Source organism: Enhydra lutris, unplaced genomic scaffold, assembly GCF_002288905.1.
Source record: "Enhydra lutris kenyoni isolate GAN:26980312 unplaced genomic scaffold, ASM228890v2 scaffoldscaffold12, whole genome shotgun sequence".
Taxonomy (NCBI): domain Eukaryota; kingdom Metazoa; phylum Chordata; class Mammalia; order Carnivora; family Mustelidae; genus Enhydra; species Enhydra lutris.
The window spans coordinates 38,953,534-38,974,926 of record NW_019154096.1 but is presented as its reverse complement, the minus strand read 5'-3'; the positions used below and the strand labels follow the sequence as shown (position 1 = coordinate 38,974,926).

General features: G+C 50.4%; 1 protein-coding gene across 1 annotated transcript; it reads left to right on the top strand.

Moving 5' to 3' along the window:
• Window positions 1-7,804: 7,804 nt before the first annotated feature.
• On the top strand, window positions 7,805-11,715 carry LOC111144681 (growth differentiation factor 2). The gene is made up of 2 exons (XM_022499086.1): window positions 7,805-8,150; window positions 10,772-11,715. The coding sequence occupies exons 1-2, from the start codon at window positions 7,805-7,807 to the stop codon at window positions 11,713-11,715; spliced, it is 1,290 nt and encodes a 429-aa protein (XP_022354794.1).
• The last annotated feature ends 9,678 nt before the right edge of the window (window positions 11,716-21,393 follow it).

The window sequence follows — 21,393 nt, the reverse complement described above, 5'->3', positions numbered from 1 at the left end:
GGAGGCCAAGAAACCAAGCATCCCAGATCCTGGCTCTTGTGGGAAGCTCTGGAGCTTAATTATAACTCAGGGTTCGCCCAGCCTTGAAGCAAGGGAGCTGAACATTCAGACCTCTTCTCCAGGCGGCGCACAGTGGGGAGATGGAAGCTTCCAGTTCTCTGGCCCTCTTCGTGGTAGCTCTAGAAGCCCATGTGGCCTCTGAAGAAGGCTGTGGTGGCTGCAGCTGAGGGCAGAGCAACAGACCCTGGAAGGAGAGCCCAGAACAGGTAGGTGGGGGAGGGAGGGGTTGCGGGCCCCCAGCAGAGCCCAGCAGAGTCTGCCTAGGGTCTCCTCTGAAGCATTCCAACTGGTCATGGGGGGACAGCAGCCCTGGACACGCAGCAACCACCACCCCCCAGCCCCGCAGGCAGAGATCAAGTGGTCCTTAGCACACACGCTGCCTGATTCCTGCAGGGACTGCGCTGGGCCCACAGGACCCGTGCCCTGGGTGCTGGGCTGTCTCAAGCTGATCTGCACATGGAGCGTCTGGCTCGCCAGATCTAATCCTTTTCGGAACAGAACAGGATATACATTAATAGCAAAATGAGTAAAAATATTGCAACTTAATAAGGCTCCCAAGGCCCTTCTTCTCAATATAGATTCTTGCTTATTCCTTGTGCCCCTCAGTTTTTTCTCATATACTCCTCCCCTTCTATTTCATGACCGAGTTGGGGTGTCCTGTAAGAGTTCTGTCTTGTGCTTTCTGGCCTTCACAGTTCCTGGGAGATCTGGGTCACTCCAAAGCCCTACAGCTTCTGCGAACCTTAATGTCCAGTTTGCAAGGCTGGGGGGCAGGCTGGGAGGATTGCCCCTGTGTCCAGCCATGCAGGGGATCCACGCTTGTGCCAGGATGGATGTTCCCCAGCGGTGATGACTTTGGAGTGTGCTGGAAGGAACTGGTGTCTTTGGTGGCTGCTAACCTTTATAAAGATGACACGGTTCAGATACAGCGTCTTGCAGGTTCACAGCAACTTAACTTCCTAATTGGTGGAACAGAAAAACAGGTCCAGGACAGATAAATAATACGGCCACCAACTACGTCTTAACTAGACCATGGACAATGTCGGCTTTCACACCCAAGGCTGCCTGATTTAAGGCCTCTGTGGCTGGTGCTGCTCCCCAGCTTCCCAGAGAGTGATCCCCCCCCACAAGCTGATTAGGGTTTTCCCAATGGCACTGAGAGACCTTACAGTAAAGCAAGGTTTAAAAAGAAATGTTTGTATGAAACAATTTTTTCTCCCTCTTAAAAGCCAAATGTCAGCATCACATTGTCACAAAAGTAAAAGGCTCCAGCACACAACCTAAATATGCATGGATCCCTGAGGTCACATATCTTCATCGGTGTCAGCTTGGAGGGAGCAGTGTGGTGGCCTGCCACTGAGCCCTGTTCCTGAAGGCTTATATCCTCTGAAAGAGTGGGGCCTCATAGATTAATTCATGTGGCAAGTAGAGACAGTACAACTGAAAGGTAGAAACTTTAAGGCAGCCGGGGTGGTGGGGGGAGACTTTGGAAAACTTCTGATGTAACCTTTTTTCCTAACAAATGGGGAAACTGAGTCCAGGTGCCACCAAGTGTTTAGCCTTGGTTTAGCACCAACAGGTGCCTCTGTATGTCTCAGTCAGTCACTTATAAAATGCCACATGTTCTGTGGCCTATCGCTAATGCTTCTGTGGCCAGGACATATGCAGGGCCAGGCTGGAAGAGTCTGCAGAAGTCTAGGGTAGGGGTGGGAAGGTCTGAGGAGGGGGATCCCAAGGGAGAAGAATGGAGTTGATTCCACCAGGATGGAAGAGCTGGATTGGCTGGGGCATAGTGCATTGTGCAAAATGCATTTAGGGGCGGGACGGGACTCTGGGGGAAAGACCAGCAGGGCAGGACCAGCTTGCCAGCCCTGTCTCTTCAAGGTTATTTCCTTCTACCAAAAGCTGGAAACATAAAACCCTTCACTGATAAACTGATGCGCCTGAGATTTTTATTCCCTCCTCTTTTCTACTCTCGAAGAGAATGATGCTCGTTCCAGCCTTGCAATATTTTTCTTCCCTCTCCATTCTAATCCCACCCTAAATCCCTCAGTCTGTGCCAGCAGTCCTGTCTGTATGAGTAGGGATGAGCAGAGGAATGCAACTGTTTGTTCAATTATTTAGCTGCTACTGTGTGCCCAATCCCATAGTAGGCAATATTGACATGCTTTATCTCTTGGAAGGCTCGTACCAATTTCCTCTTTTATCAAACCCAATGTGTAGATTTGAATGTGCATCAAAATCAGATGGAGGCTTGACTAGATTGCTGGGTCCTACCTCTAGAGTTGCAGACCCAAGGCAAGATTTTGCATTTCTAACCAGTTTTCAGGTGCTGCTGTTGGAGGTCCAGGAACCACACTTCAAGAACTACTCTTCCAAAAAATGCAATGACCAGCTGAGCACAGTCCTGGGACAGGCTGTTCACATTGGTTGAGTACTTACCATGTGCCAGATGCCAGCAGGGTCTCACAGAGGCTAGGCCCAGAGCTGGGAAGAGGCATAGGCTCTGCTCAACCGGACTCATTCTCTCTCCTCACAGCCTCAGGGTGGGTCCAGTTTTCATTCGCTGGGCGATGTGTGGGTAAATGTAGAGTATGAGAAGCTCACAGAGATAGGTGTCTTCATGGCATACTTCCTGGGACAGAGGGGTTCCTGACCCCTTGGAGGCAGCTGTGTCACAGAAATACAGGCAGATCTTGTCCCACCTCCATAAATGAAGGCTGAAGTCTGTTTGTTAGAGACATGAACTTCAACGGTCCTTGAAATAAATAGCTGAGTCAGATATGCCTCTCTTATTCATTAAATTGTACTTCTCCCATAGCAATTGCATGTGCTGACTCTATTTCTGTAATTCACAAGTCCTGGGAGGGATGGTACTACACAGGCTTTGGTTAAATACCACCAAAGCATAGTAATGCCAAACTATCTGGGCATCAAGTACAGACAGGGGGACAAGGCTGTGTCAGCACCCACCAGGGCAGAGCCAGCCTGACCTACACAGGGCCAGGAGTACCCAGAAGTGTTCAAGGACATGTGCAGAGACAAGCATGGAGGCCTGCCCAGAGGAGGTGTCCGATCCACCATGAACACAGGGCCCACTCTCTGACCATGTCAAATTGCCGGAAGGATGTGCCACCTCAAGCCAACAGCAGAACGTGGTCCTAGGGTCTGTCACAGTGGTTGTCAGATGAATGCAGATGTCTGAGTGCTGTCACTCAGAACACAGAGGCTAAGCAGTGGAGGGCAGTCCTGAGCAGGCACTAAAAGGCAGGGGGTACTGGCCCAAGTGGAGGGCAGTGAGGAAGAGTATGAGGCATTCTAAACTGAAAGCACAGCTAAGGCAGGGGCTTTGAGGAAGGGAAGGGCAGAGCCGCTCCACGGGTAACCAAAACAGGGACAGAAAGATCGGACATTGTACAGACAAGAGCTAGAACAAGTACTTGCTGAATGTTTACCATGTGCCAGGTTCTGTACTCATGGCACTCAGTGTTCCTTAGGAGCACGCAGGCCTCTGTGGATCACTCCAGTCCTCTCCCTGGACACACAACATGGAACCAAACAAGATTCCTGAGCACAGCCCTGGACCAGGTGTGGGTATGGGGCAGCTACCACTGTACCTTCTAGAAAGTTAAGTCCAGACCCTGTGGAGTGGCTTATCAAAACATAGAGAAAATAGGGTCCTGTTAGCTAGCAAGGCAAGTTAACACATTTTTTCATCAAATTACTAAAGACTAGAAAGAGCTACCTCTGAGGGGTGGTAAGACGGGTCCTTAGGCTCTGTTAATGAAAGTGAATAGTAAAAGAACATTTCTGGAAAGCAACTTGCGATGTTTACCAAGAGCTTTGAAGTCGTTTGCATACACTTTGACTTGGAAATCCCTCTTACGATGAACTGTCTCCAGAAAGTAATATAAAATCTAGCCTATAACAATGTGCCTTGCAACATTATCTTTAATAAATACCCCAATTGTCCTACGGCTGGAGAATGTTGGATACATTAGGATAGGTCCACACTGTTGGATATTATTCAGTCACTAAAAGTGAAGTATATGAAAATTTTTCATGGCATGCAAAGATACTGACACCATCTTACCATCTTTTAGTAGTGGCTTCCTCCGGGGACCAGATCTAGATGTCTCAGGGATTATCCCAATCCGATTCTCATTCCTCGCTCTCAGCAGCATCACCCCCATCTAAGCCAATCAGCGCATTACTTTCCCCTTGTTCACTGTGATTGGCTAGGGCACGGACAGATGACCCAAACAGGACCGAGAAGCCACACTGAGACTAACGGGGACTTCCTAGACAAGAGACTTTTGCCCTCACTCTACCCCCACCCCAGGGCGCACTGGATGCAGTGTGGACCTGCTGCAGCCATCTCGCTAAAACAGGGAGGCAGAAGGTGAAGACCACACAGTGGAAGGCCGCTCTGGGCGCGAAGAAAACACCACTACAACTTGGTCTGTACTCTGGACAAGGCTGGGCTACAGCCAAACCGTCCCTGGACTTCGCAACTTTCATTAGTTAGCTGTAATCCTCTTTGCTTACAACTGTTTGGATTCTGCCTTTCTGCAGTCTATCACAAAAAGAGCTCTAAGTGATATACTTTTTAAAAATTCTTTTTTAAATTGTGGTAAAATATACATATCATAAAATTTACCATCAGCAGCTCAGTGGCATTGGGTACACTGACATTGTTCTGTAACCACCACTGCCGTCCCTCTGCAGAATCCTTTCATCCTGCAAACCTAGAACTCTGTTCCCACTCCCCCTCCTAATAGGGTCTCTGAAATCACACCACCTTGAGGAGACTGGGAGTCTGAGCTAGCAGCGCAGGCTCCCTACAAGAACCTAGAGGTTTGTGAGAGAGGGCAGAATGGGATCACAATATGGCCATAGATGGCTTCTTCTCTTGGTCCAGATATCTGCATTTGAAGAAGGGTAAGCCTGGGAGTGTGCGTAAGACATCAGTTATCTCAGTGCCCAAAGTGGGGACATTATGGAGACCTGGGAAGAAACCTGAACCAGTCAGGGCATCCCAGCACCTGTGCTCAAGCCCCTGTTAGGTATGTGGGACCCATCTCCAGCAGCAAAACTAGGTGTCATTGAAAATGACAGCAGGTGGGACCTGCTAGAACCCCTTTCTCCCTCGTCACTTCTAGCACTAAGAAGCTGGACTGTTACCATCCCACCTCTACCTCTTTGGACTAAACAAACCTGTAGGGCACTTGGACAGTTTAAGAAATGGATCAGACTTCCTGGTGATACGGATCAAGAGGCCTGATGCCATTAGTTGAAAACAGTAAAGGAAGGACCCATGGACGTAGCGATACCCTGAGCTCACTGGGCAGATAATTCCAGAAGTACACGGCTCTGGGGGCATCACCCACATTACAAGCAGGGCTCCTGAGCAGCCTCCATGGCCAGATGTGGTGACCCCACATGTAAACAGGTCCACAGTCCTTTATTTGAGATCCCAAACCCAAAACTATCAGAAAACCTGAAGTTCCTTTTGACTCCTTTTGTGGCAAAACCTGATCTGAATGGGTATGTGTGTTTTTATTTGTTTCACTGCAGAAACGCTAATGTACTTGATTATAAGGTATTGACCCCACCCCCATTGGGAATATTACAGTTTTTATGCCATACCAAATTTCCAAGATCTGAACATTTCTGAATCTCAAAACACTCCTGGCCCAAAGGGTTGTAAATTGGGGATTGTGGAGCTCATATCCTGGATTTCAAAATATTAACTATGGGCATCACTGGTGAGTGAGACTGTAGGTTGTTTTTATTTCCTTCTTCACAATGTTTTGCATTTCCCAAATCATCTGCACTATATACTACTGTTACAACCAGAAAATAAGATCTACCATGTTTTTAAGAAAACATCAGGTAGCAGCCCCTTATGCTCCCCTGACCACATTCAGGCCACTCCCATGTGTCCCTTGGCTCTGCCTCTTGAATGTGGCCTGTTTCTGGGCTGCCCCCAGGAACTGGAGCACCATAGGGTATGCCTGCCTGGCTCTCCAGCTCCTCCCAGACCCTCCTTGCTGCACACTTCAGCTCCATTTCCAGGCTCTGCACCCCTTCCTCCTTCCCCTGCCCTAGCGAATTCTTGCACTGAGCTGGCTCAAGGCCCAGTGTGCTTCCTGCCGCCACTCCAAGCAGCACTTCTCAAGCTGCACCCTTTCCCGTCCACCCTCCCTTGACAGTGTTCCCAAAGGATGGGGACAGCAAGTTCTGTCCAGGCCCAGCAAGTCTGGGGCCCCTGGTTTCACCCTGCCCCCACTAAGGGTGGAAAGAATAATGCTGGGCACACACTGGGATCCTTGACCTCCGCCCGCTGGCCGGCGTCGCCCCTCCTCCATCTTCCTGAAGCTGCTCAGCTCAGTGTCCCCTCTCCCCAGGAGGCCTGCCAGCACAGAAAGACTTCATGTTCAAATCCCCCTCTGAGTAGATCCCTGAGATGTGCAACTACTCCTATTTTTTTTTTTTTTTTTTTTTTTTTTTAGCTCAGTCAAACCCACACATAATGGGAATGGACAGTCTACTCATGGGCATGATGGTTTTACCATAACGCAGACCCCAGGACCTCACAGACCCCTACTGGGCTGCAGCTTGTTGGCCTCCTGGGGCCAGCGGGACAGTCCCTGGGCACATGCTGTCCTCAGGGTTTCCCTGTTCCCTTTGCTTCCTTTCCCCAGACTGCTTGCTTCTCCTGGCTGACAAGTGTGGCCCAAGCAATCACCCAGCTGACACAAGCGAGGACCGCCCCCAGCCCCAAGCCAGGGACAGAGCTCTTCTGAGGGCTGGGCAGCAAGTCTCAGGATGGGTATGGTGTCCTCTGGAGAGCAGGCTGGGGAGGTGCAGGGAAGCGGCAGCCAGAATGTGCCCACCCAGCTGACCCGAGCTTGCAGACACTGCTGTGAAGTTTTGTATGCGATCATCTTTGATTTCTCACATGTCTTTTCTAAACCCGAGGCTCAGGGAGGTCAAGTGACACTTGTGGGCAGTCAGTAAGGGAGCCAGGATTTGAACCCTCCTCTTGGGGACTCCAAAGCCTCCCTCACCTGGTGCTGCATACCTCCATGATCCCTAGGTTCAGGACTCCCTCCACAGATGAGAAAGCATGCAGGTTGCTCTCCAACCACACACACAGGCAAAACAGTGTGCTCCCCAGGGAGCAGGCCTCCTGTTCACCCAGAGAGACCCTACCCGGCATCGACCCTACCCACCGTTTGCCAAGGTCTTCTGAGAGTTCTGGGTCGGTTCTATATTTGGAGGACTTTCTGGTCCTGTCTGTTTCCTGGATTCTCTGTGTGGCCCAGGAGATGGAGCATGTGTCACCCTGTCTCAAGATTCTTCGGACCAGAGCTGGCAAGGAAATGAGAGAGGATCCTAATTAGGGGGTGATAACCCCACGGAGAAATTCGGGCTCTCTGCAGCAGGCCATGTCCTTCCCACAAGCCCTGCGTGTTTGTCAGATGTTTATAGAGCCTTCATTAACAGAGAGCTCCCTTAGATAAGAGGTGGGAGCACGGCATCGAGGGCCAGATAAGAGCAAGTGGAGGCCACTCTGGGGAACTGCGGGTGAGAGCCTGTGAACTGGCCCCGGGGCTCGGTGCTGAGCCGTGGGCAGGAAAATGCCGGCCCACTCCTTCCGGGCCTCTCCCTGCGCCCGCTAACACACCCGCGGCCACCGCCCGCAGTCTCCCGTTAAGGGCGACAGCGCCGTCCCAAGATGTGCTGCGGGGCGCTCTGGGTGGCCCTGCCTGTGCTCTCCCTGCTGGCGGGCTGTGCGCCCGGGAAACCCCTGGAGAGCCGGGGAAGGGCGTCAGCCGGGGGTGATGCCCACCGCTTGCTCCCGGGGCCTGGAGGGGAGCGGGAGGGGGGCGCCTTCGACCTGAGGATGTTTCTGGAGAACATGAAGGTGGACTTCCTGCGCAGCCTCAACCTCAGCGGCATCCCTTCCCAGGACAGAACCCGAGCGGAACCACCCCAGTACATGATCGACCTGTACAACAGATACACCACCGACAAGTCCACCACCCCCGCGTCCAACATCGTGCGCAGCTTCAGCGTGGAAGGTAGAGTCGGCTCCGCCGGGGCCCTCCCCCTGGTTGGGGGGCACGCAGGGATCAGGGCTGCACTGCCCGGTCCGGTAGCCACTGGACATAGGAGGCTCTTTAAGTTTTAAATTTAAATGAACTAAAATGAGATAAAATTAATAACTTAGTTCACTGGTTTGGGATCTGTCGCTCCTTAGTCATGTGTGGTTAATGGGTACCTTATAGGATAAGGCAGAGTATAGCACATTCCCACCCTGGCAGCAAGTTCTACTGGACAGCTCTGCTGTAGAAGGTTCTTCTCTGGGCCCAGGGCCAATTTTACACATTCGGTGCCTACGGGAATGCCAGCTCCCTTTCTTCCATCCATTCCTTCTCTTCTTCCCCTTCCCTGCTTTGAAACAGACAACCTATTTAGCCTTCAACCAATGGGTGTATTTTTTAACTTTGTTTTTTTTTTTTTTAAGATTTTATTTATTTATTTGACAGAGAGAGATCACAAGTAGGCAGAGAAGCAGGCAGAGAGAGAGAGAGAGGGAAGCAGGCTCCCTGCCGAGCAGTGAGCCCGATGCAGGACTCCATCTCAGGACCCCAAGATCATGACCTGAGCAGCGGCTTAACCCACTGAGCCACCCAGGCGCCCCTATTTTTTAACTTTGAAAGAATGTCTGTTTCTCTTCCACCAAAAGGTATCTACAAGTCCAATGAATTTTTTTGAGAGGACAACTTATTTTCTAAATAGAAAATGATTTACCTGATTTGAAAGGGCTGAAAGGTAACAAACCCTTGTTTCACCCTGCCCCCACTAACTCACCCAATGTAAGTGAAATGATTTTGTGAGCATGGAAGCCAAGGCTTGCAGATGCTGGGGGAACTTGACCAGGTCACGTAGTGGTCCGGCAGCTGGATTCCGACACAGGCCCCATGTGCCTACAAATCTTGGGCTTTTCCTGCTGCTGCTGTCTCTCTGAACACCCATGCACATGGGGCCTCTCTCCTCCCAGGTTTGACACCTGCAAACCCCTAAAAGGCCTGGCTTGGTGCCACGGCAGGTCACCCAGCCTGCAGAGCACATGCCATGTCTGAAGGATGCTACAACCCGCAGATCACTCAGCGGCTGCCAGCATCTCACCATGCCCCTGGGGCATGTCTGTTGCCTGTGCTTTAGGAAAAGGCTGAGTTTCATTGGCTGGACCTAATCACCAAATCCCATAGTCTCAGAGTCCAGCGTTTGGCACCATCTCGATGATCAGCCCCTCCCATGTCCAGCATTTTCCATGTACCCAAAACGAGTTTTCTGACTCAGTCCCAGCTGTGCCTATGGCCAGCTCTCCTGTGAAGGCCAATTATGCTTTCCTCCATGGATGGTCCAAAGGAAGCTCAGGTAGAGAGGCTGTTTGTTTTCTAGATGTGTGATATGGTCCCATAGTGATTTCAAAGCATGGCACAGTAAGAGCACAGTAGGCCATTAATGCTCATACACACCATTCACTATTCACAAATGTTCTGCAGGAGCCAGAATGTTGGGCACATCAAGACTGGGTGAGGGGCCATGTGCTTTGAGGTGGACATGCATGTTGGGGAGGAGGGCCTGGGAAGGACACAGAAATATTGACTAAGCATCTGCTATGAGCCAGGGAAAGTGACTGTGTGCCATCTTGTGGAAGCCTCACACCAACCCTGAAAGACCATTAGGATGAGCCCCTTTCTACAGATGAGGAGACTGAGGCACAGAGAGACTCAGGACTTCTTCAAGGTCATAAGCCTAGGAAGGGGTTGAGTCCAGATTAGCAAGGCAGTCTGTCAGACACTGCTGGATTTCATAGCACCACACGGACTCCCCTCATGACTTCATATTGGTGACCGAGCCATGGCACAATAAAGATGTCCTGACGACTGTGTGCCAGCCAGGAGAAGTTGGAAACTGAGACAATTGTATAGCTCAAAGCTAAACCTCATTTTTACCTAACATGACAAAGCAATCAAGGCTGATTTGTTTTCTTTCTTTATTCTTGTCAAACGTTTAAAAAATCCACTTTTACTTTGCTCAGAATAACAATTCTGTTTCTATGCCATTAAGTTGCTGAGATTTTTCACATTGTCTTAATGTTGGAAATTCACCATCCCCTCTCAGGGTATCTGCTTTAACATCGCACACTCGGGATTTGCACTCTGAGGCTGACAATATGCTTTGCTATGTCGTTTATTTGACTTTTTTATTTTCTATGTGAAGAGCTTTACAGGATGTGTGCACTTGGCAGTTAAACAGCCTAAATCCAGTCTCCACAACTGTGAAAGTGGAATACTAATTAGATCCTCCCAGGGCCACTGTGAAGAGTATAGAATGCAAAGTATAGAGCATTATAGAATGCAAAGTGCCCAGTGCAATGCTGGCCAGAGTAGATGCTTACTAAAAAGTTGGATCTGACCACTCCAATGCAAGGTTTCTCTTGTCTCTGTTTTGCTTTGGAGGGTCCCACATGTACCTTTTGAAATTCTCTTCTACATTAAGAGCTTGAGTGAAACCAAATGAAGACTTGACAAGAGTCAGTCAGTGTCATCCTGGATGCCCTCTGACCCAAGTCATGAGTCTCAGTTTTGGTGTCATGGAAGATGACCATCCCTGTGTACTTGCCTTTCAGATGCTGTCTCTATCACAGCCACAGAAGACTTCCCCTTCCAGAAGCACATCTTGCTCTTCAATATCTCCATTCCTAGGCATGAGCAGATCACCAGAGCCGAGCTCCGACTCTATGTCTCCTGTCAAAGTCATGCAGACACTTCTCATGAGCTGAGAGGCAACATGGCCATTTATGATGTTCTGGATGGAGCAGATGCTTGGGAAGCTTCTGCAGACACCAAGACATTCCTTGTGTCCCAGGACATTTTGGATGAGGGCTGGGAGACCTTTGAGGTCTCCAGTGCTGTGAAGCGGTGGGTCAGAGCAGACTCCACCAAGAGCAAAAATAAACTGGAAGTGACTGTGGAGAGTCACAGGAAGGGCTGTGACAAGCTGGATATCAGTGTCCCCCCAGGCTCCAAAAACCTGCCCTTCTTCGTTGTCTTCTCCAATGACCGCAGCAATGGGACCAAGGAGACCAGGCTGGAGCTCCGGGAGATGATTGGCCATGAACAGGACAGTATGTTCAAGAAGTTGTCCAAGAATGGTCTGGCAGAGGCAGGTGACCACAGGGATGAGGAGGACGGGGAAGGTCACACGGCTGCAGCGTCCTCTTTAGCCCGACGGAAGAGGAGTGCCGGTGCCAACAACCACTGTCAGAAGACCTCCCTGCGGGTGAACTTCGAGGACATTGGCTGGGACAGCTGGATCATCGCACCCAAGGAGTATGATGCTTACGAATGTAAAGGTGGCTGCTTCTTCCCCCTAGCCGATGACGTCACACCGACAAAGCATGCCATTGTGCAGACCCTGGTGCATCTCAAGTTCCCCATGAAGGTGGGCAAGGCCTGCTGTGTGCCCACCAAACTGAGCCCCATCTCCATCCTCTACAAGGATGACATGGGAGTCCCCACCCTCAAGTACCATTACGAAGGAATGAGCGTGGCAGAGTGTGGGTGCAGGTAGTGCTGGCCTGAGGGGCAGGGGGGAAACAGGGTGGAGGGCTCCTGAGTCCCTCTGGGTATCATGGGGACTAAGTCTGCCTGCATGGCAGCCTGAGGGAGGAAAGGGAGCTGCCATGTCCTGAAGGTAAATGCCGGCCCACACCAAGCATACACCACTGGGTCTAACCGCAGGGGAAGGCAATGGCCAGGGATAAAGGGTGGGGATTGGGGAGAAGAGGAAAGCCTAGAAGGATTGTTGGGGGGCAAGAGGTGACAATGGAAAGAGGACAAGAGAAAAATAATCCGGAGTCAGCAGAAAATAGCACAAATGAGGCAGGGGAGTATAGACAGTTGAGGTACAGAGATTTACGGGGATTAAAGGAGGCGAGAAGGGTAGGGCACATTCCAATAACCCCAGGGGGTGAAGGGGACAGGGACAGCATGTGCTCGACACCCATCATTTTATGGATTCCCAGAACCCAGTGAGATGGGTGTTATGAGTCCCAACTTACACATGCAGGAACCGAAATGCAGGCAGTTGAAGTAACACTGGTCAACGCTGTGATTTCAACCCGTAGGTCTGCATAGGTCTGTCCACCACTAAAGCCCTGGGGCTTCTCAAATACCCCATCCAAGTTTATCGGGTCACCTTGCAGCGAAAGAATAATTAGATTCTGGGAGGCAGGGAGCGTGAGGCAAGCTGGATTCAGCCCTGGCCAGTACCACCAGTATGACTGGGCTGTTTGGAGCACCCAGGGCCCATTCCAACTGCTCGGTGCCTATGCTGTTTCAATGGCGCAATGATTTTTAAGATGACCCTCAAGCCACTGAGGAACACTCCCCAAACCAACTGCAGGATGGAGAGAATGCGTGCCAGGGCCCTTGGGTTGCAGTATGCACTGGGGTTGGAGGGACATGGGCCCTTTCCCACCAGCATCTCACATGCGACCACCAGCTGCCCGTGGCTTCGAACTTTGAGATGGTTTGGAAGGAGCAGGTATGATCTACCCTGAGGGACAGGGCAGCCTACAGCTCGGGTGGCTGCTGTTAATTTACTCAGCATAGCTGGCTCACCAGCATAACACAACTGTGGGCTTCCCTCCCACCAGGACTCTGTGGGAGACCGAACCTGGATTTGAATTTGCTGGAATAAATGTGTCCTTGCTTTGGTATTTGCGATGTCCCTATTTTTATTTCTTGGTGACAGGTGCTCAAGTGATGACATCCAGCCTTCCTAGGTGAGGGCTCCTAGCCACTGGGGAACTCAGGTCCTTATTAGCCATGGCCAGCTCTGCCTGCACCTGTGGCTTTCTTGAGCTGTGTGTCCTGGCTTGGGCCCCAGGACTGGACTCAGCACCCAGTGATCCCGAGAAAAGACAGTTTCCGTTTCCTTTGAGTTCCATTCTCTCCTCTGACTCTAGAGGTCACGCATGGAATGGGGTGGAGTGAGGAAGAGTCTGGAAGTGGTGAAGATTCCAGTCCATGGCCTTTCTGGCCACTGGCCAGAGCAAAGCCTGTAAGAGGCCTGAAGAGACCCAGGCCTTTCCCACTGGTTGAAGCTCCCAGTGTATTTTTAAAAAAAAAAGTTTGTGTTAAATGTTTACGTGGAACCAATGAAGAGCTTTAACACAATTAATACAAATTAATTAATTTAAATACAATTAATTACTGGAATTGTAGAAAATACTAATTCCTGGTACGACAATGTTGCTGAATCATAAAGACAGACGAGGAATGTCTTTTAGTCCTGGTGGTGTACTTCTGTGCCTGCATCAAAGTTTCATTTCGAAATAAAATCAAATGTCTAAACTGTGGACTTTCCTGAATGTGAGACCTGGGCAGGATGGTCTCTCCATGCTGTCCCCTGCCCACCCCTTCCCATAGGCCCTTCTTTCCCTGGGGGGCAGGGAGAAAGTGTTGCCATAGCAGTGGGCGGACTCATGGGGACAGTGTCTCTGTAGGCTGGGAGAGTGGAAATGCCCATATAAGGGCATGTATGTGGTTCTGTGAGAGAGTAGACATTTGCAAGTGGGCAACAGTTAGCCCCATGTTTTCCCGATCTCCCCCATGCCAGGGGAGGGAGGTCTGGGCCATGAGTCCTCCCCTGCCCAGTGGCCTGCGACCTGCCCCACTCTTCCAGCACCAGCTCCTACTATATCCCTGCTCAACGCCCAGCTCCAGCCACACTCCCTCAGGGCCACACCCTCAGTCTCGGAGGCAACTGCCCTGGTCATCCCACTCCCAGTTGCACAGCCCAAGTCACCGTCTGTCAAGACCCAACTCTAGTGGAACCCCCTCTGGCCCCTCTCCCTATGCCTTGGCTCTGATATTCCTACTCTGAGGAGCACTACAATGCTTCTGTCTTGTGGCTGTTATGGGCTGGGCATGGGGACCTGCTCACCTCTTGTCCTAAGCCGGCTATGGCTCAATGTCTGCTGGGGACAAGGCCTGAGAGCCTCTGGCCTGGGTCTCTCTCAGAAGACTGTCATGGGCTGTGACTCAAGGCAGACTGATTTGGACGGATGTGCTGGGAAGAGAACTTCCAAGGAGCGCCCCCAAGAAATGCTTTCTGGCTTCCCTTTCACGGGTTATTCTTCCCACTGGATTCCCCAAAGGGTTTTCACCCCCAGCCAGAGAATGAAATGCAACAGCGCCATCCTCTGGACATTCTGTTACATGGCTATTTAGCCCTCTGCCTAATGTCTGCTTTTACTGCTACACGCGTAACATTTCCTAAAGTCTGTTCATTTTTGTCATATCGTGGGGGGGTGGTGTGTGATATTATCACTACCATGAAGAAGCTGAAGCCCAGCAAAGTGACCAGTTGGTAGGGCTGACGGGCTTTCCCCTGTTCTGCCAAGCAGAAAGCCACAGGCAGACACACTGAGTTGAGGGGTGGTGTGGATAGATCATGAGAAGAGCCAGGGATGAGGCCTGGGGGATTCCCTGTGCAGCGGGCCATGCTGGGAACTTGCACTTGGTAGCTCAAACAACAACCACAGAATAAAAGACCTTTTTATCCTGACTTTTGCAAATGAAGCAGAGATGGAGGCTTTTGGAGGCTTCGCACTTTGCTCAGAGCCACAGTCAGGAATTGCTGGAGTCAGGATTTGAACCCTGGTTGTGATGCTAACCCCAAGTTCTCTCTGTTGCACTGGCCTCTCTCCTGATGACCTTCTTCAAGGTAAAGGTCATGGTCTCATGAGCAGGAAGAATCAAAGACAAAGCCTGTGTTCTTTTGGGCAAGTGCTGCCTTCCTGTGGGCTGGGCCCTCCTTGGTCACTGCCTCTCTTGCCTCACTTGTGTAGGCTTCCATAGTCATCCAGGCATCCATTCGGGGAGAAGGTACAGAAGTACACCCTTTTGCCTTTGATTAACGTTCGGCTGGCGTGGTCACGAAGTGACAGAGCAGGCAGCTAGTTAGACCCGAGCTGGAGGCAAGGACAGTGATAGTTTATGCGTTAGATGCCTGCACACACAACATCCTGACTTTGTGGCCTCCAAGACCCCTCAACATCCTGACATTGTGGCTCCCAGGACCCCGGGGCTAACAGACCGAGAGCCACAGGTGCAAAATACGCGCTCTTCTCTTCCATCTCTGCTATAGGGTAACCCCTAGACTCATTATTATGCATTTGCATTGCAGTTTTGCTCTCTCCCACCATGGGGGAAGGCCGCCATGATAGTTTGGGTACAAACTTCGTAGGGTCAAAAACAGCCACTCCCATCCTGTGGGAGAAGTTTCGCAAATGATTAGAAGCAGCCTCTATAAGAGACCACCCTGTCTGTCCATGACGCAAGACCCAGCTCACATAAAAAGGAAGGACCCCTGCAGCCAGGGCAGTCACCACCTCTGGGCCTGCCCACTGTCCCACTTTGAGAGTGTACCGCCCTTAATTAACTCTTTCGTGCATGCTCCTTTCCTTCTGGCTGTGCTTACTGGAGTGCGGATCCTCACGTAAATCTTTCTTGGCGAATCCAAGAACTGAGACCTCCATTCACACAACACAGACCTTCCTACTGGTAAGAGAAACACTGTGGCTTCTACCTCTTCCAAAATTCTATCAAAATTGGGAGAAAGCAGGAATGCCTGGGTCAATCCTTCCTTGCAGCTTGCTCTTTCCAAGCCCACCTGAATTGGTAGGGCCAATACAGGCAGGTGTGGGAGGTCACATCTCTCTGAACTCAGAAACTCTTCCTCGCCCATGTTCAAAGGCTGTGATTCCATCTAGCTCATCTGACCTGTGCCCTCTGTCCCGGACATCAGTTCCTCCCCACGGTGTAGTGAGGAGTCTGGCGCGAGCCCGCCCCTGTGGGTGCTGCCCTCAGTGGACTCCAGCCTGTAGCTATGATGGCACTGAGCCACATGAGCATAGGCCCCTGCTGGCCTCTTCTCCACAGGGAACCCACACTGTTCACACTCTAGAAGGCACACCAGCGCACGGTGTGTCCTGGGTGGTAGCATGGGGCCTTCTTGGTTTCATGATCTGCTGTCGCCATCTTGAAATCCATAGTCACTTTTGATCAAGGGTCTCATATTTTTATTCTGCATTTGGCCTCACACATCAGTGTAGCTGGCACAATGCATTGTGCAGTCAGCATCTTGGTTTCCCAAGTCCCAGGGACACCCTGGAGGCTACTGCAGGCCTCAACATCGACGTGATCCCTATGAGCCAAGGAGTCTGAGCTTTGCCATGGGGTCTGAGTGAAAGGGCCGGCCTTGCCCCCTTCTCCCACGTGCATGCTGAGGAGGCCCAGAGGCTTCTCCAGCATGTGACCAAAGCCTGTTATATCCGTATGGCAGCTCCTGGGGGAGCTGAGGTTGCTGAGAAAGTTTGGAGCATGGGGTGCCTGGGTGGCTCAGTCATTAAGTGTCTGCCTTCGGATCAGGTCATGATTCCAGGGTCCTGGATCGAGCTCCGCATCGGGGTCCCTGCTCGCTGGGAAGCCCGCTTCTCCCTCTCCCAGTACCCCCACTTGTGTTCCCTCTCTCGCTGTGTCTTTCTCTGTAAAATAAATAAATAAAATAAATAAAATCTAAAAAAAAGAAGAAGAAGAAGAAGAAGAAGAAGAAGAAGAAGAAGAAGAAGAAGAAGTAGAAGAAGAAGAAGAAGAAAGAAAGTTTAGAGTAGCTTGACATGAAGGGGTCTGAATTTTCCCAGACTTGCGTTAACGTGTGGAGACCGGAAACTACACAAGACAGACAGACAGTAGCACCACACACAAGTGGGTTACATTGGATCAGACTGAATAAAACTTCCAGAAATTCTTTCCTTCCCAGATCCCCTTGGGGAACCAGCCTTGCCAGCCTCTACTTGGGGCCTGTCAACCTCGGGCCCAGTTGCAGCCTTGGTCTCCAGAATCTGGGCAGACCACCCTGGTGCCTCCATCGTGCCTCCCCTGGTCCTCCTCTTTCCTGCTTTGCAAACTCTAGACTTTGTACACCAGCTTCTAGCAACTATGTACCACAGACCCACGGGGGATGTTTATTCCTCTCTGATTTTGACACTGATCCTCACTCTCAGATATGATTTGGATCATGTTCTATGTCTCCTCATATGACTGGTGATGCCCTGCCTTCTGCCTGGTCTGTTGGACACATACTCACAGTCCATCTCACTCCCTGCCCGGAAAGCACCTCGCATCAATGAGATGCAGAAGCCAGGACCAGCCTAGCAAATAGCAGGCACACACATACCCATCTGGGAAGGACTGAGAAGCCTGAGAAGCACTGAAGGGGTCATCTCCAGAAGGAACCCAAGAAATGGCTGTGTTCCTGAATCCCCAACCTGGGGTCTCTAGGCCTCCTCATGCAGGTCTGTCTGAGCCAACTGCAGTGCCAAAATGGACCCCAAATCACCTAAGTGTTCACTGTCTTCTTCCTTTCTCCACTTTCTTGGGGAGAAAGTGTCCTTGAGGCTGGTTTGGGTTGCTCTGTGCTAATGCATGTAATGGGTAGAGCTAAAAAAATGGAAGGAGCTGGGAAAGCCTGGTTGGTTTCCACTGGAAAAGACACAAAGTTGCACCATGAAGAAAGAATGGACCAGACAGAAGAATGTAGGATCCTAGAAGGCAGGGGTGCAGAGAGGGGGAAAGGGAGCAGGAGTGAGTCTAGCCTCACGACTAGCACTCTCTGAGATCCCAGTGAAAGGTGGCTGTTACTTTGAATCAGCAGAATTCAGATCAGAACAAGAAAGTTTTGTTAAAGAGCCTCACAATGCTGATACTCTTTGACATAGCAATCCCGGCTCTGAGTTTACACCTTAAAAAATATTAAATATGGGGAAATCTTGATGTTTGTGGAACATTGCTTTTCACAGTGAAAAACAGGAAACTATCTAAAATGAACAATAGGAGAATAATGTAACAAACTGTGGTTAGTTCCCTTTCTCTTTCTTCCTGGACCTGGTTCAGGCAGCATCAGATTTTTCTCCAGAAGTAACTGGAGCAACAACTGAGAACCAGCGGAAGATCTGCCTGTCCGCTGAGCTTGGAAAGAAAGATTTTGCAGACCGTGTAGTCTCGGGTCACTCCTGAGTGCCAGTCTCTGGTTATGCTCCAAATTACTCAGGTTTTTTTTTTTTTTTTGAAGGATTTTGTTGATTTATTTATTTGAGAGAGAGAAGAGAGAGCATGAGCGGGTGAGAGACAGAAGGAGAAGCAGGCTCCCCACCCACCAAGGAGACTGATGTGGGACATGATCCCAAGACCCTGGGACCATGACCTGAGCCAAAGGTAGATGCTTAACCAGTGACTGAGACACCCAGGTGTCCCTCAGGGTTTTGTTTTGTTTTGTTTTTAAAGATTTTATTTATTTATTTGTAAGAGATACAGAGAGCACGAGCAGGGGGAGAGGCAGAGAGAAAGGGACAAGTAGACTCCCCAATGTGGGGCTTGATCCCAGGACCCTGAGATCATGACCTGAGCTGAAGGCAGACATTTAACTGACTGAGGCACCCAGGCGTACCATAGGGTTTGAATTCAAGAAGGGTCAAAGCAGGAGTGGTAGCCGCCTCACCCACACCTGCCCTGTGCCCACGAATGGATACCCTATGCACACATACATACACACCACACATAACATACCACACATGTGTACACCTTGTACAGTCATGCACACACACACACACACACACACACACACACACACACATGCCTTTGACCCAAAGGTCAGCAAAATCTCCAGGACTTCCTGACACATTGGCAACTTGTGAACTGTAAGAAATCTCAGAGGAGGGCCCCTCTTCCTGGGCAAACTGAAAAAGTCCAGAGGAGCAGAAAAGAGGCATGAGGACAGGGTAGTGCATCTTCTACTCGGAGCCAAAGTACAATGTCAAAGAGAGAATTAACCACCTGCAAGTTTTTGTGTTTGGCCTCATTTATTATCACAGCAAAACATTTCCATTTGGAAATGATCATGAGATTCCATCCTATACTCATTAGGCTTGCCAGAGTGAAGCCCTGTGACTCGAGAGCACTCAGGCCATGGTGGGGGGGAGGTGAGCACTGTCACAGGAGTCAGGAGGGATAGCCAGTGGTTTGTCACCTTGGAGGACAGTTCAGCTATATCCTTGAGAGTGGAGAGATCCAGAAATTCCTTTTCTTTATACCCACTCTAGTGACAGCTGTGCACATGGGCAAAGAGGCAGGCTCAGAGATAATTGCTGCACACTGTAACCGTAAGTCACTGCAGATGGTCTGGTGCTGGGTGCTGGGTGCTGACCAGACCCCCCTTCAGGACCGTCAGCCAACAAGTCACTTCTTCCCAGGATTTGTTCTTGGCTGCCTACAAGGAATAACTCACCCAGATTATGTTCCCTCCTCAGGGACAACCTTCATCCAATGACTGATTGTGTGGGGTATGAAGGCCTGGCCCCTGGCTTTAATTTGGGACAACACTTATTTTTTTTTAAGTAGGTTCCACACCCAGCATGGAGTTCGAACTCAATGCCCTGAAATCAAAACCCGAGCTTAGATCAAGAGTTGGACCCTCAACCATCTGAGCCACCCAGATATCCCCAATTTGGGGTAACTCTTAAAGGGCCATCCCCACTCCAGAGTCCGTCGAAGTTGGCTGAGTTCCCCATGAGACCTGTATCACATTCAACTTCTCTCTCTGTCCAGTCCAACACTCCTCTCCCTGGCAGGCGCGGCTCCTGGAGTGCTGCTACCCGTGTGCCTCCTGCAGCCAAGCCTGGCTCACTCTGTTTCTCCAGGAACCTGACCTGCGAGAGAGGAAATCTCCATCAGTGGGAAATCATCAGCAAAGGGATGCTGCATGCTTATGGTGACGTGAGGTCAGGCAATTAAAAGGCCAACTAGCTGATGTGCACCAGTATGGCTAGATATCAAACACACCAAGCAAGGGAAAAGAGCAAACTGCAGAACGAGATGTGCAGTGTGATCCTAGTTATGTCAATAAAAACCCACCGAGGGACATGCAGACACACACGGAAGTAGTTTGTGAAAGGATGAGGAGGACATACGGCAAATAGCAGGAAGGTAAAGAATATCAAAAAGAAAGTTTGGTTTATCCATAAAGGTTTTTTTTTTTTTCTTACTTCTGTGATTAAAAAAAAAAGATACAAAGCAGTGATAAACAGGTGCCAAGAGTGTTGGTTTGGGGTGGTTAGCATTGCCACCCCGTCTGCAGAGCTAGACGGTGAGTATGTGAGCTTGGCCGTCTCAGGACTCTAGTGTTGTGCTCACATTCTGGAAGCCATGCTGGGCCCCACCTCCCAGAGCCTTCAGGGTCTTCTGTGTCAATGCTGGACTCTCCTTCCTTTGCTGGACAAGGCTCCAGCCAGGCAACAACTCAGGGGGCTGGCATGTGGATACAGGTGGGTCTGCACAGGAACTCAGGACTGAGCAGGGCAGTGTCCCAGTGCCACTGGGATTAGCTGTCTCACACACACACACACACACACACACAACACACAACACACAACACACAACACGGCAGGATAACCTTCCACAGACGATTCCAGGATCCAGAAGAAGAGATATTGGAAAGACATGGCAAGACTCCAACAACATATTTGACCAAGACCTCCTTTCTTGGAAATTGTGAACTAGGATCAGTGAACAGTATTCTACAAGGGAAACAACTGACAGATATGTGCCACACAAATAGTGAGAAACGGCGGAAGCTGAGAATAAGCTGAGACAAGTATTTGTCCCAACATACCAGTTAAATGCCAAACACATGTCCAGCAGCCACAGCCCTGCTGGCCCCAAGGGTGGGGTCCCAGGGCCACCTACCAACCCAGAATCCCAGTGGCAAGGGGCCCATGAGAGTTACTACCCTACACAGTCTGCCCAAGGGCAATCCTGGGGACCTCTTAGGAGGCAGGATGGATTATGCACAGCACGTTGGCTACACTGGGAAAAAATCTGTTGGTCTGAAATTGCAGACACAGGCAGAGGAGCCAGCTCCCAGCCCCCCAGGGGGTGATCCCACGTTAGAAGTTTCTTATCCTGCCAGACCACCCAGGGAATGCACGTCCATAATACTGGTAGTCAGTCTCCATGAAGATCCATCAAGCATTCTTTCTTTGGACTATGGATTTGCTCATCAGATCTGGAAAATCATCCTTAAGCTGCAGGCGATGATGACCAACATTCTTGTTAACTGTGTCGCCATTAAGGCGGAGTGTGAGCTGCTTTTAAATTCTTCACGTCCCATGTTCCGCCTCTGACC

Excerpts from the sequence above, each read along its gene's own strand:
- LOC111144681 (XM_022499086.1), top strand. The coding sequence starts at position 7,805 with ATGTGCTGCGGGGCGCTCTGGGTGGCCCTGCCTGTGCTCTCCCTGCTG. Across the intron at positions 8,151-10,771 it reads GCGCAGCTTCAGCGTGGAAG|ATGCTGTCTCTATCACAGCC; the intron begins GTAGAGTCGGCT and ends CTTGCCTTTCAG.